The sequence below is a fragment of the Hoplias malabaricus genome, chromosome 3 (genome assembly GCF_029633855.1).
Source record: "Hoplias malabaricus isolate fHopMal1 chromosome 3, fHopMal1.hap1, whole genome shotgun sequence".
NCBI lineage: Eukaryota > Metazoa > Chordata > Actinopteri > Characiformes > Erythrinidae > Hoplias > Hoplias malabaricus.
In genome coordinates, this window is record NC_089802.1 from 46,611,407 (window position 1) to 46,625,316 (window position 13,910).

Sequence of the window (13,910 nt, forward strand, 5' to 3'; positions counted from 1 at the left end):
GCAATATGTTTATTATTGAAAGCAATGGTCCAATGATTTCAGTATGATTGATTTGTTTAAAGATTCCAGTACAGACTTTATCTTTTGTCGCCAGTAAGTGTTGACACAGTGCTAAAAATCTTTGAATTTTCACAGTATCATCTATACTGTGATTTGGCTTTAGATAAAGCATGTTTGCAGTCGGCTAGGTTGTGTGGCCATGCAATTCAGAAACATTCTGCTTTCGTGTGCCTTTATGTTTATGGATCAGTTTTAAAGCATGTGTGTAGCTACTGTAAGAGCTAGCTTTTGTTTTCCCTTGTGATCATTACTGGTGCAACACTAAATTTGTCTGTAAATTTCTATGAACAATTCCCAGATAATACACTTTTTTTTTCAGAAACCATGGCCCAGGTAAAGTAGACACTTGCCCAGACTGGATGGGATGGTGTCTACAAACTTTTGCAAATATCGAGTCAAATTCCCAAACAATTAAGTCTAGACTTGGCCATTTTTCATTAAATGAAGAATCATGCACGGTTCATTCTGCAGTGCATAACTCTTACCCTTTGATAGTAACAAAGACATTGTGGTCTGGATTGATGGACACATATCACTTACTATAATAGAGTGTGTTAATCCATAGGAGCCAGAGTTATATTTTGGCTCATATATGGAGCATGTTAATTATTTCTCACAGAAATTATCTATGTTTTGTTTAATATTAACATCACCACAGAAAAATTCAGATATGCTGTAGATTCGAAACAGTCAATACAAAATGCAAACTGAATGTAAAAGTAATGTAATCACTTATGTCAATTATAAAATTGTTTATAAAGCAATGTTTTAGCCTCATGTAAACTGATCAAAACAGTGTACTTCAAAAGGGTAACTCAAATCTAATTTTAATTGTGTGCCAATTATTTTTCCAAAAAATATATACATTCTTTGCTTTTTCAGCTCAGTCCTTAGTAGTGAGTCAAGTTAATTTTTTCTGTCCAACTTTCTGAAACAGATAATTCAACTCGTTCCCAATCTAAAAAGACTTAACATCAATTTAATTTGACTGGAGGTGCCCAAGAACTGGACTGAGAACCTTGCAGTTATTTGACAAAAAGAAAGACAAACACACTTTTATGATCAATATATTTATATATTTTACAAAACAATAAAAATGCTACCAATAACAATATATGTTCACAGTTGCTGTTATGATACCACATTGAAATAATGTATATAAGTTAGACTGAAAATGAAATATCTCAATAACATAAACAAAATAACATTAATCCAACATTTCTGGTCATGAAGGTTGCATCATGACAGGCATTAAATTGTACATGAGGAGCTTTACTGAGTACAGCTTGCATGTGTATGAGGCAGGTATCTATGTGCTAATGTATTAATGTGCTGTTGACTTGCTGTTTTGTTCTGTAGAGGAGCATTGCTGAAAATCCTCCCAATAAAACAAAGAGCTGGAGTACTGGAGCTCAGTGGTCAGAATAGGTGGAAATCAGCTAGGCATCAGGCAGTAACACTGACAGTATAGTGCAAAGTAGTCAGCTGCATTTCATTGTGTGTGTGTGTGTGTGTATGTATGTGTGTTTGAAGAATAAGTTGTGACACTCAGCAGGATAACAAAAAGCAGCAAAAATAAATATCAAAAAGAATTATTTTCAGTATACAAAAAGTCTTTAGGTTGTTTTTTTAATTTTTTTTTCTTTTTTTTAATTTTACCAATGAGTCCGGCAAAAATAAAGGCCTCAAGGAAAGTCCGCCAAATGAACTTGGATGTTCTCCTCTTTCCCCACAACCTTCACACCAGGGACTCCATGCTCTCAGCTGGATTTGAATCATTTTTGTTCATGATCCTTCCATTTCTTTCCACACAGGGATAGCGGAGTCCTATGTCTTTACTACTGACAAGGCTGAGCATTGCTTTGTAAAGATACTGATAATGCTCCTGAAAAATAAAGAGGGAAAAGAGTCAAATTCAAATGATATATTTGTGATAACCGAGGGGCCCATATTTTCCTTGTATTTTACAAGAAAAATACAAGTGTTTTGGATTTTACCTGTTCCTTTTACAACAGTTGTCTGCTTTTATATATTAGTTGTAAGAAATATCCCAGGTTTTCACTGGTATTTTCCTACTTGTTCTTTCTATCTTTAAGACTGACATCAAGGCTAGTGTTGAAAGAGTACACAAAACAGTTTAGCCTCACTCATTTGCATCAAATTCAACATGAAATTGTGGAGCTAAACTGCTCTAGTTCTTTGGATGTTGTTGTGGGGTCTTTTGTGACATCTTGTATGAACCATCTCTGCGCATTTGGGGTAATTTTTTTCAGCTGGCCACTCATGGGAAGGTTCAACATTGTTACACATTTTTGCCATTTGTGCATAATGACTCTCACTGGGGTTCACTGGAGTCCCGAAACTTTAGAAATGGCTTTATAACCTTTTCCAGACTGATAGATCTCAATTACATGCTCTCTCATTTATTCCTAAATTTCTTTGGATCTTGACATGATGCCTAGCCTTTCAGGATCTTTTGGTCTACTTTGCTATGTCAGGCAGGTCCTGTTTAAGTGATTTCTTGATTGAGAACAGGTGTGGCAGTAATCAGGCCGGGTGTGGGTAGTGAAATTTAACTCAGGTGTGATAAACCACAGTTATGTTTTAACTGATGGGGCAAAGATGTTTTCACACAGGGCCGTGTAGTTTTGGATTTTTTTTCTGTCTTAATAATAAAAACTGCATTTTTTGTTGTCTTTGACTAATATTTAAATTTGTTTGATGATCTGAAACATTTAAGAGTGACAAACATGCAAAAATAAAAAATAAATAAATAAATCATGAAGGGGGCAAACACTTTTTCACACCACGGTATCTGTGACACGCGTTTATCAAAATAAATCCAAGAATCAGATGACAGCCATATTCTTTGTGGAACAACTAGTTTCTGCGCCTGTTCCTTTAAATGAAAATGGGTGGTCATGTTTTCCCGTTAGTGGACTAATAGATTTGAGATTCCCAAATTAATGAAGAAATGTTTTGAAAAAGTAAGTTTTTTCATATGTCCCCCCCATATGTTTAAAATATTTGGAAATTAAATTCACTTCATGATGTATTTGGGCTACCTTAACCTTGAGATAAACAACTGTGTGAAAGATAAAGATTCTTGTTCTTTCACATTATAAGGAGTTGTCAAATTTAAAGGCATCATATTTTTAAGATAAAGATCAACATTTTAAAAAGTAATATAGTTAAAAAGATGTAATTTGTCTCTTTAAAGCTTACAATATCTGTGAAGACCCCCGGCCGCATGAGGTTGATCATCTTGGCAACCTGGTACACGTCTACAGCGTTCTCATTGTCCAGCTGCTGTGACAGAGTGGTCAGAGCACAGAGGATGCCTGCAGATACACCTCCAAACCTGGACAGCAGGTGATTCACATTAACTCTCCACAAAACATCAGTAGAACATCCTCTCTTTGTTCTCTGGATAAATGTAGAATATTTGCTCAATCCATCTCTTTCTATTAAGTAATGTATCAGACTTTCAATAGAGAACTCACTCATCGTGTACGATAGTGGGGCCGTCTCTGGTCATGGCCTCTTCTCTGATGATGTTAATGAGTTCAAAAGTGTGGCTGATGGGGGCACTAAGGTCAGGCCAATTTGGACACTGGAAATGCCGAACCTCCAGCACATAGTCATCCTGAAACATTGTTAACAACATTAGCTTCGCAGCTCCAATGCTTAATTAAAGAAGCAAAATCTGACACCAAACATGTTTTGCCCTGTTAACTAAGAGAAACTTATTGCTGATTGACACACTGTTTTCAGTCATTTTCTTGCATATATCTCTGGAGTCTGGGGGATACACGGTGAGTGTCTGTATTGGTTGGGTGGGGTAAAGTACCTGTGTGGCCTCCAGGATAAAGTCATGAATGATGAGTTGTTCTTCATTAGACAGACACAGTTTATCAGTGTTGATGAGGGTGACGGTGAAGGCCACACAGTTCATAGCCTGTTCCCTGCTGGGCCAGTACACAAACTCATCTTCTGTCTGTGAAGATACACAAAACAACATAACAGGCACATCAGTACATTATTTGGGCTGAAGATGTGAATTATTCAAAGTTGTTTGCTAATCACTAAAATGTTTATTTACTATTTTTACTACTATAAACTTGAACACACTATCTAAATGTTTCTTCTGAAATGATCCATGTAAATAGGGAGCTTGTCCTGTCTCTGCTTAAGTAAGAGTCTCCATTTCATATTCTTAGTCTCTAATGAAAATACTGTCAAAAAATATTTGAAATAACCTCACACAGATATCAATGAATATATGGCTAAAGTGTGGCCCACATTAGGCCTTGAATGACAGTGTTGACTCAGGATGAGTCTGGCTGCTTTGACTCAGCCACAGGTCCACCTTATTTGGACCAGATGTCCAGTATGTTGTGGAATCTGGGGCAGATCCACATTTGGCTCACGTCTAGCCCACTTGCCAGTGTGGTAACTGAGCTGTAATTGCCAAAAGTAAGACAGATTTGGTCCATTTGGTCTGGTTTTACTTTCTTATCTTAAATTAGGGAAGCAAATAAATGTATAAAGTTATGTCCAACATTAAACAACATTTCTTATCTATATGTTGTTTATCTGTATTCTTATTTGTATATATGTATTTCTTATCTGTATATACATGCTCTCACTTATTTATTACAGGGTCCAATTCAAGGTGCTGTTATTATTATTTAAAGGCACTAAATGGAGCAGCTTCATATATCTTAGGTCTTTTGGCTGTTCCATTTTCTCAGCTGAAACTCAAAGGTAATGCCACTACCACTGTACATTAGGTATGTCCCCTCTGTCACCTATTTTTTTTTTAACGGATACAGAAAACTTATTTCTACTTCGCTTTTCAAACTATGTTAATGTTTGTGATTATCTCAGCATTGGTCTATGTTTATGCTTTTTTATCTTTATTATACATACTATTATTCTGGGAAACCTTTAATGTAGATGTTGTAACATTGTGAGAATTAGAATTTTAAGTAGTAAAAACCATTACCCCCCCCCAAAAAAAACAAAAAAACATTATTAATAAACATTATTAAGTAGCCACTTGAAGCCACTCCAACTCATCCCACAGGCACTGAATGACTGAAGAGAATACACATATTTTACTACACAATATACCCCTATAGCCTATGCTTGACACTGGACATTGTCAACTTAGCCTCATGTGAAGCAGGCCCTGAACAACACAATCTATTTTAGATAATTTTATAGTCATTATAGAACCTTTTTTAGTGTAACTGAATGCCATGTGTTTTTAATTAACTAAAGCCACCATTTATAGGACAGGTCTACTAACATTTGGTTAGATATTGTATCTTCTGAGCTTCTCTCTTCAGAAAACATCATTAAACTCTTCTTAAGACTATGCTTCTTTTTTCCTGAGTGCAGTGTAATGGAACAAAATGGATCTAATAAAACCTGTACTGCAAATTTTAATAATAATCCACTGCTCCCCAAAAAGCCTTAGTGTTAGTGTTCAGTTTTTCACTGGTGGCAGCAGCAGCTTGTAGCGACCACAGGAGCTGCCACTTAGCTAATGATAACTGGCACTGACACAGACCACTAGCTGTCACTAACTTGTCGATGGCAGCAGAGCTGGGATGCATTCGCAATTGGCTGCACTGTTCTGCTGCCAGCTGCCAAGTAGAGACTGGACCCCTTCTGAAGGCCTACTGAATGAGTAAGTGTGAATCTGCAGGTTTCAATAGTGGGCAGTTTGAAGAGATCAGAGTAGGCTTTAATGGAGTTTATGATGAAAATTTGACTTAAGGTTACGAACATTGTTTTTAAATCAAAAAAGAAAGGAACCATGGAAGAAGCAAGTTATAGTTAGTTTGTATGTTGTTCATATTAGCAGCCATGAGATGTATTTATATATATCTCAATATTTGAAGGGTGCAGATCATTAATGGTCAATAAGTCGTTCAAAACTTCAGTCCTGTAGAGCCAGTGTCCAGCACAGCCTGGTGATTTTTCTGCTCGGACACACCTGATTCAACTGTTAAATCTGCCACTGTAAAATGCCAATTCTATTGTGTTTTGAGAAAGGGAGCTACTAAAATGTGCCAGACATTGGCCCAGAGTGGCACACCCCTGGTTTAAACTATGACATTTGCATTTGTCTCTGATTTGAAGGTTAATGTTTGTTGAAAGTTTCATTTAGTGGTGGCACAGCTCCAGCACAAAGCACCAGTATCAGGCCTGTGTCAGCATCCATCTGATCCAATCCTGTAACAAATTTGTTCTGAAATCGCACGTTACACAGGTTTGCCAGATTTCTTCAGTGGGTTTGTGCCAAATAAATGTTCAAAAGCTGCCAAAATGCATGAATAACCACCCAAATATACACGTCAAAAAACAGTCAATGTTTAGTATTTCAACCACAACACAAAACATTTACTATTAAAAATGACAACAGTGAATAATGGCACTCAATGAAACTCTGTTGATATAGTTGTATGGAAATTCCCAGATCAGCCATTATATGAAGTACATTTAAAGAATTTGCCTTACATATGTATATCATTTCCAAAAATTTGGAGATGAAAACTCATGACTTCAGTGTTTTTCAGTGAAGGCCTGAAAGCCGTTCCCTACTTTTGTAAACATCACTTGGTGAGTGAGTTATTTAGTGAGTGAGAGGGAGAGAGAGAGAGGGTGAGGTGTTTGTGTGTGTATGTGTTTGTCTGTGACAGATAGACACGGAGAGTGTGTGTTTGTAGAATTCCTGAGAGCCGGTCATGTTCAAGTGAGTGAGCGAGCGAGGTAGAAAGAGAGAGGTGTGTGAGACTTACACTCAGCTGCAGGTAGGGGATGCTCAGGAGACAAAAAAGTTATTTTTCCTATTTAATATCATATTCTTAACACATGCATAGCCTATTTGAGCCACATTTATTCCCTGGTTTTCAGTATGTTTTTGTGCAGTCTGTGTATGCCTCTCCTGACTGCTCGTCCCTGCACTGTATAGATGGGCGTACAAATAGTGTCCTATTGACAGACGCCTATAACATGTCAATCCGAGTTTTGACCACTGATTGGAAGCAATGAGAATATAAACCCATTCTCTGTTTTAATGGAATACAATTGATTAATTTTATATATTTTTATGGAAACTTGCCCAAATCCCAAATTTTATCCACCTGCCAAAGCCCATTTTCCTCTTCTGAATCCAACTAAAATCAGCTCAGTTTGGCAGGAAACCACCCAATCTGGCAACAGTACACACTCACTGTGTGATATCATGTGGTGAGCACTTTCTTCCTATGGGTAGTAAAGAGTTTAAATAGCTAGAACATGACAGTCTACTTTTAGCTATTCAGTTTATATAAAGAGCTTTAATTATAAACAGCAAATTTAAGTCTTAGATCGTCTCTGTATCAGCCGCCTCTGAAGACTGCACATTATAATCGCAGAATATTTAACAGACAGAACAGAAAAGAAAAACTGATGTTATTCCATCTTTAGTAACACTTCAAGGAAATGTGATTCCAATGATCTACTCACTAGCCCTAGATTGTCTGGCAGCATGACGATGACTTGAGCATTGTGATCCCAGATCATCCTCCAGAAGTCTGTGGTAGTGCGGGGCAAGGGATGCTGGGTAATGATGAACTCATTACTCCTGTAGTAGCCCTGTAATTGATAAACACATGCACTTCAGTTTCAAATATATTTATAATGTTATAATAACTACAAACAGAAGACCATCAAGTCGAAGAGATTCATTCTTGATTTTCCAGGCTTTCATGATTTACCATATTGTGGCTGCCATAAAAGACTATATTTCAGACAGTAGCCTACAGAAAAAATATTGGTCCATACACGAATGGCCATACAGTGTCAAGGGCAGTTGGCATTTTCAAGTAGGTGAATAATAAAAAAGGAAAAAATGGATGTTTTATTATGAGTGACAACATATTGAACTTCTCATTCACTGTTCCTCTAACACAAATGAAAGTTTCCCAAAAATATTTAGAGCCATTTGGGACTGAAAACATTTCAGCAGTGAAGTGTTTAATGGTACCATAATGTAAGAGGCATTGATGTAGTCTGTGCCCTTCATTCCAGGGAGAGGAGCAAGTGTGACCCGAGCTCGTTCCGCTGTGGAGAGAAATAGTCATATATTAAACCATATCTCAACAAGTCCAGGTTTTACAGAAAGAATCAGGTAAGCAACTTTCACTGTACAGTGAAAATATGAGAGAAATTACCTACTTAGCCTGAAGAGAATTGATATTACCTCTATAGCAATAAGATAATTTAAAGGAGCAATAAGTCATATTTACCACCAAAAATAGCTTATATACCTAAAAATAGCTAAAAGTTTTATTTTATTATTTTTAAATGTTTCTGTAATTTTGTAGACCATGAATTAACCAATTTATGCTTCATGGAATTGGCCCTCCATATTTCAGTATCCACGCCACTAGGTGTCAGTATGAGACTGTTTATTAATGTAAAGAAAATTATGTCTTTACAATATTCTTTAATATAAATTAACAGAAAATTAGCTGCCATTATTTATAAAGCACAAGCCAGCTACTAGCTCTCTGATAAAACATGGATATTTGAGATCTATTAACACTCACATGGCACCACAGAGGAGTTGCGGTTCTTCTCTTTGTTGCAGTCTTTCTGGGCACTGTAGCACTCCATGAAATGGGCATTGCACTGCATTATCAGCTGAAGAGACACATACCACAAGTGATCACAAGGGGGAGCAGGTAAGCTGTACATAGAGCTCTACAGTAGTGACACCTTAAAACAGCTCACAAACACTTACAAACAATTATTATTATAAAACAAATATTTTATCCTGAGACCTAACTTTCATGCGCTAACAAACAAATTCAGCTTATATGCTTCAGTCCCCCTCCACAACAATTATTAAGACAATTATTTAATTTTTAATTTTATGCAGTGACAGCAATTAGAATGACAATTAAAAAAACAGATATATGAAAAAAAAAAAAACAAGTTAATAAACATGTCATATCCTATGTTTTTATGTTTTGTGGCTATGTTTTTAATATACTGTAAAAAAAACAATTTTCAATCTGGTGATTTTAGTGGCTCAGGCCTCTCTTGTGGCTAGAAGCTAATCAACAACATGCACCGTAAATGGGCCATTTCTCCAAATTTAGCTCAAGCAATCCAGGCTTCACCACCAATGCCATTAGCATTGCTATGGATTCCTGAAGCCTACGTTGAGATTTAGTATGTGTGTGGCCCTTAGGAGGGGTTTTCTGTATTCTAAGGGGGTCTTATCTGTTTTGCTTACATATAGCAGAGCTACCAAGTATGTTTCAAATGAGATAAGCGGTTTAGGTTGTTGTTTGTTGATGTTTTTTTCTGTCTAAAAACCTGTAGAAGTGTGGCTTTATCAATGGATGATCCAAGCTGAGTGGTGGCTTAAAGAATAAAAATCCTTCTGGCATGTGGGAGGTTTTGCATTTTTTATATAGATTTCCGACTAACAGATGTCTGCACTGGCTAGCATGATGTTTACTGATGAGGGAGTGGGAAGAGGAGGGTCATCCTAAGAAACCAGAGAGACTTCAGATGTGCTCTTTTGGACTCCTAGGCTTGCATGGCTAAGGCATCACTAAGGCATCACTAAGGATCGAAACAGCAGTTTGTGAGTCTGTTATCCAAGTTCCGAAGACACTTTCAGCTACGACTGTATGATTAAGCATTGACCCTGGAATTGAATTTTAATATTTCATCTTATAATTATGTGATGATTTGAAATGTTAATAAAAACATTTTGCCAAAGTGATTTCCACAGCTGGAAATGAACAGCTCAGGTTTATTATATCAGCAGTATGATGTAGCAGAGGACAAATGGTCACCTTAAACTGTTTGTCCATGTGAGTGGAGCAAGTAAGGCTGGGAGTGAGGATGCTGTTCACATAACTGTGGAGCTTCCAGGAGGGAACTTCTGTGTCCTTACCAAGCACTGCTTCCATCAGAGCATCATGAATAAACATGTACTGCTCCTGTCAAACGCACATACACATACACAAACAAACAAACAAAAGCTGTTTGAGACAAATACTGCCAGCTCTGTGGACTGACCTTTATTGACTCTATTAATTAGACACATCAATTGAGATAATGCATTAAGGTAGTTCCTAATCAGACAGGAGGGTACGCGTTCTAATTTAATCTCTATTATATCTGTGTGGAACACCACAAAACAATGGTGGAGTATTATCAGTGTCACTGTCAGAATCTAACCTTGTAACTCCATAGAGGGAGTTTTACAGAGGATGTCAAAATCTTTCTAAAAATTCTAATTAAATCACATTCCAATAAAGTCATTTTGGATCATTTCTATTTGTCCATGTGTCAGGAAATTTGGAGTCAGTATAAAGGGCATGTGCTATTTTTAATTTATGTCAAAAAATGGAGAATGTCAATACTGGACAGACAATGTTTGAAACAATATGCTCACAAACACAGTCCTATCACTATGTACTGACCTCTGTCTGGACCAGATAATTGCGCTGGGTGCGGATGTGTTTGAGAAAGCCCAGGACGTTTACTGTGCCTTTGTCCTTTATCTGCTGCAGCATGCTGTCAATCACGATGTAAGTGCCTGTCCTCCCCACACCAGCACTACACAGAGAGTGTGTGTCAAACTAACAGATACAAACTATGATACACACAACTATGAGATCCATGTGATAGGAATTTTAAATTTGAACAGTTTTACATTAAAATTAATAAGCATTAAATAAGACATAAATATTAACGAGACTAGTACTGATTTTGGATGAGATGTTATGAATAACACAACCATATCAGCTCATCCCCAAACATACTGGATAGAGCTTTACCACTTTGCATTGAGCTTGGTGATATTATGCTTAGGAGTGGTAACTCTGCTGCATTACAAAGACTGAACAGGTAAGTCCAACTCAAACTGCTTCTTTCTCACTTGCAGTGGTGCTGTTATGACTAATGTGTCATTCATGTATCCTACCTGCAGTGCACCAAGAGGGGGCCAGAATTAGGAGTTCGAGCTGCAGATGACCTGGAGATGAAGGTGAGCACTGGGAGTGTGTACTCAGGTACGCCCATGTCTGGCCACTGAGTGTAATGATACTGGGCCACTATTCTGCCATTCTGCCTTCCCTTCTGGCTCTGAAACATTGATGTACACACACACACATCTTTTGCACTTATCTAAATAAATGCAGTAACTTAGTACACAACAAAAGAACATTCTGCATATCTTGTTGTGGCTAAGACCCACCTTTTTAACTCTGGTGTTGCGTATAAGGAAGTGCCTCAGTGTGTACCAGGCATGCACCTTTGTGCTCTTCAGGGTCACTACTATATTCCCATATTCCTCAGTGTTCTCAGACGGCCAGTACTGATCACATTTCCTCTGAAAATAAGCAAATAAAAAAAACATAACTATTTTTTTAAGTGGAGAAAAGAGTCGTGAGTAAATACACTGAATGATCAGTAAATTAGGAACACCTACCTTGTATCTACACTCATTGTCCATTTTATGTGATCATACAGTGATCATACAGGAACACTTTGTAATTTTACAATTCCAGACTGTAGTCCACCTGATTCTCCAAGTACTATCTTATCCCCATTTTACCCTGCTCTTCAATGGTCAGGAACACTGATAATTCTCAGCGCTGCAGTGACACTGACTTGGTGGTGTTAGTGTGTGTTGAGCTGGTACAAGTGGATTAGACACAGCAGTGTTGCTTGAGTTTTTAAAGCCCTGTGTCACTGCTGGCCTGAGAAAAGTCCAACCAAAAATATCCAGCTGACAGCATCCTGTATCCACTGATGAATGACTAGAGGACGACCAACACAAACTGTGCAGCAACAGATGAGCTACAGTCTCTGACTTCACATCCATAAACACCTGCTCTGTCATGGTCCAGACCATTGAAGAGCAGGGTAAAATGAGGATAAGAAAGTATACAGAGAAACAGGTGGACTACTGTCTGTAATTGTAGAATTACAAAGTGCCACTCTATGGTCAATGAAGCAGATACACAATGTTTCTCCTCTATACTTTGAAACAAACTATTTCAAAACTAAATGCAGATTCTAAAGCTTCAACTCATAACACATATTTGTTAAAACTAGAAACAGGAGATATTTAACAATGATTAGAGTTTTATAAAGCTGATATTCTGTTTATAATCTTGTTCTTCACGCTTCAAAATCTGCTGAGTTTTATCCCTTCTTGACATTGAAAAATTCTTCATTAAAGTAAAGAAATAAGAGAATCAAAGTGTTTCCACTGTTGTTATTTTAATGATTTCAATGTTAGCAATATTATCAGTGGTACCGGTTAATGCATTCAATTTTTATTAAAAGGGTTAGAGTCTCCAGAGTTTGACAGCTATGATAATATGACAACTCTAGAGCAGAAGTGTTAGTCATTTCATATATAAATTAATTAGCAGCAGTACTAATTAAAGGCATCTACATTTTTCAGCTGTGTATGTGACTGGAATACATTTCTTGACTTACTCTGCCTTTCTCCACCAGATTAGTGATCATGATGATGACATTGGTGTTCTGTTCCCAGATCATCCTCCAGAAATCTTCAAAGGTGGACTTCAGAGGGCCCTGGGCAGCGATATATGCCCTGGGTCTGTTGTAACCCTGAGAAAGAGAGCAGCATGTCGAGAACATGTTACAACATACATACAGACACAACAATATTGTATGGCCAAAAGTCTCCTGACACATTTTTAAAGCAGTGAAATCAGCTTTTTTTAATGTACGTATTTATTTATTTGTTAATTAAGGTGCATTTTGCTGACAAAAGTGCTCAGTTGCACGTACAGCTTTGATAATCTCCAGAAATAAGCACTGACAAAAGAAATGGACAAATAAATGAGCTTGGCACTGGTCACTAGTCAGGTATAACGCCTCCCAGCACTGGGTTTTGGAAAAGCAGATCTGTGTTCTCTTGATTGTTGGAGCTCTATACTGTACCTCTGGGAAATGTTGGTGTGGTATTTGTGATCTAGAACTAATCACTGAGCATCCAGTTTTCATGGAAGAATACCTTCAGATGCTCCCAGAAATGTTGCAGTATTGTAAACCCTTCTGAGATTTGATGCTGTTGCTGCCTACTTACATCAACATAGTTAGCGTTGATGTAGTCAGTGTGTTTGGAATCTTTTCCAGGCAATGGCTGCAATTTCACTCTGCTGTGATCATCTGAAGAGAAATAGCAGAAATAAAATAATGAACAAACTGTCCCTAAAACTGTTGGATAAGTACATAAAACAATAATAAATAAATATCTTGCATCTTAATGATTACCAATGGACACTCACAGGCAACTATGTTGATGTATCTGTTTTTGTGTTTGTTCTCTGGATGGTTCGTGTGCTCTGCTGTGATCTTCACATCAGCTATGCAGTGCTGAACCTCCTATAGAAACAACAAACAACATCTTTAGTTGCTACAGCAACAGAAGCCATCTTTCGTTTGGTTTTTCCCTCCTGGTCAGAATTCAGCATCTAAACCCTCCAAGCAAAACTCGCTTTTATTGACCAAATTAATGTAGAAAACTCAAAAAAGTCATTTGAAAAATAATTCTCTAATTATTCCACTAATTAGCCACACTCCTGACTGTCATTTCCATAAATTAACCCATTTGCCCAAATCATTTCATTATGATCACATCAATGCAATTCTGACTGCATTTTATCCACCGTCACTATAATTAGCACCCTGGCGTGCAATGACGGTGTTGACACTCATCTACTCAAGTGGTTAATAGTTTGTCTTTTATCTTAAATGGGATGTTACAGCAGATGTCTACTGCATAAACA

The 13,910-nt window shown here is 37.3% G+C and overlaps 1 protein-coding gene across 2 annotated transcripts in view; it reads right to left on the reverse strand.

The window, feature by feature from the left end:
• Positions 1–1,163: 1,163 nt before the first annotated feature.
• ca16b (carbonic anhydrase XVI b) overlaps positions 1,164–13,910 on the reverse strand; it is a 122,243-nt gene continuing 109,496 nt past the window's right edge. For both annotated transcript variants that reach the window (XM_066663919.1, XM_066663918.1), the window contains 14 exons: positions 13,410–13,506; positions 13,208–13,290; positions 12,592–12,726; positions 11,339–11,473; positions 11,066–11,226; positions 10,563–10,698; positions 9,930–10,076; positions 8,667–8,760; positions 8,102–8,178; positions 7,582–7,710; positions 3,911–4,057; positions 3,564–3,706; positions 3,286–3,421; positions 1,164–1,945 (listed from right to left, as the gene is read on the reverse strand). In XM_066663919.1, coding sequence (XP_066520016.1) covers positions 1,799–1,945; positions 3,286–3,421; positions 3,564–3,706; positions 3,911–4,057; positions 7,582–7,710; positions 8,102–8,178; positions 8,667–8,760; positions 9,930–10,076; positions 10,563–10,698; positions 11,066–11,226; positions 11,339–11,473; positions 12,592–12,726; positions 13,208–13,290; positions 13,410–13,506 — 1,767 coding nt within the window. In that variant the 3' untranslated portion in view covers positions 1,164–1,798. The remainder of the gene's footprint in view (positions 1,946–3,285; positions 3,422–3,563; positions 3,707–3,910; positions 4,058–7,581; positions 7,711–8,101; positions 8,179–8,666; positions 8,761–9,929; positions 10,077–10,562; positions 10,699–11,065; positions 11,227–11,338; positions 11,474–12,591; positions 12,727–13,207; positions 13,291–13,409; positions 13,507–13,910) is intronic.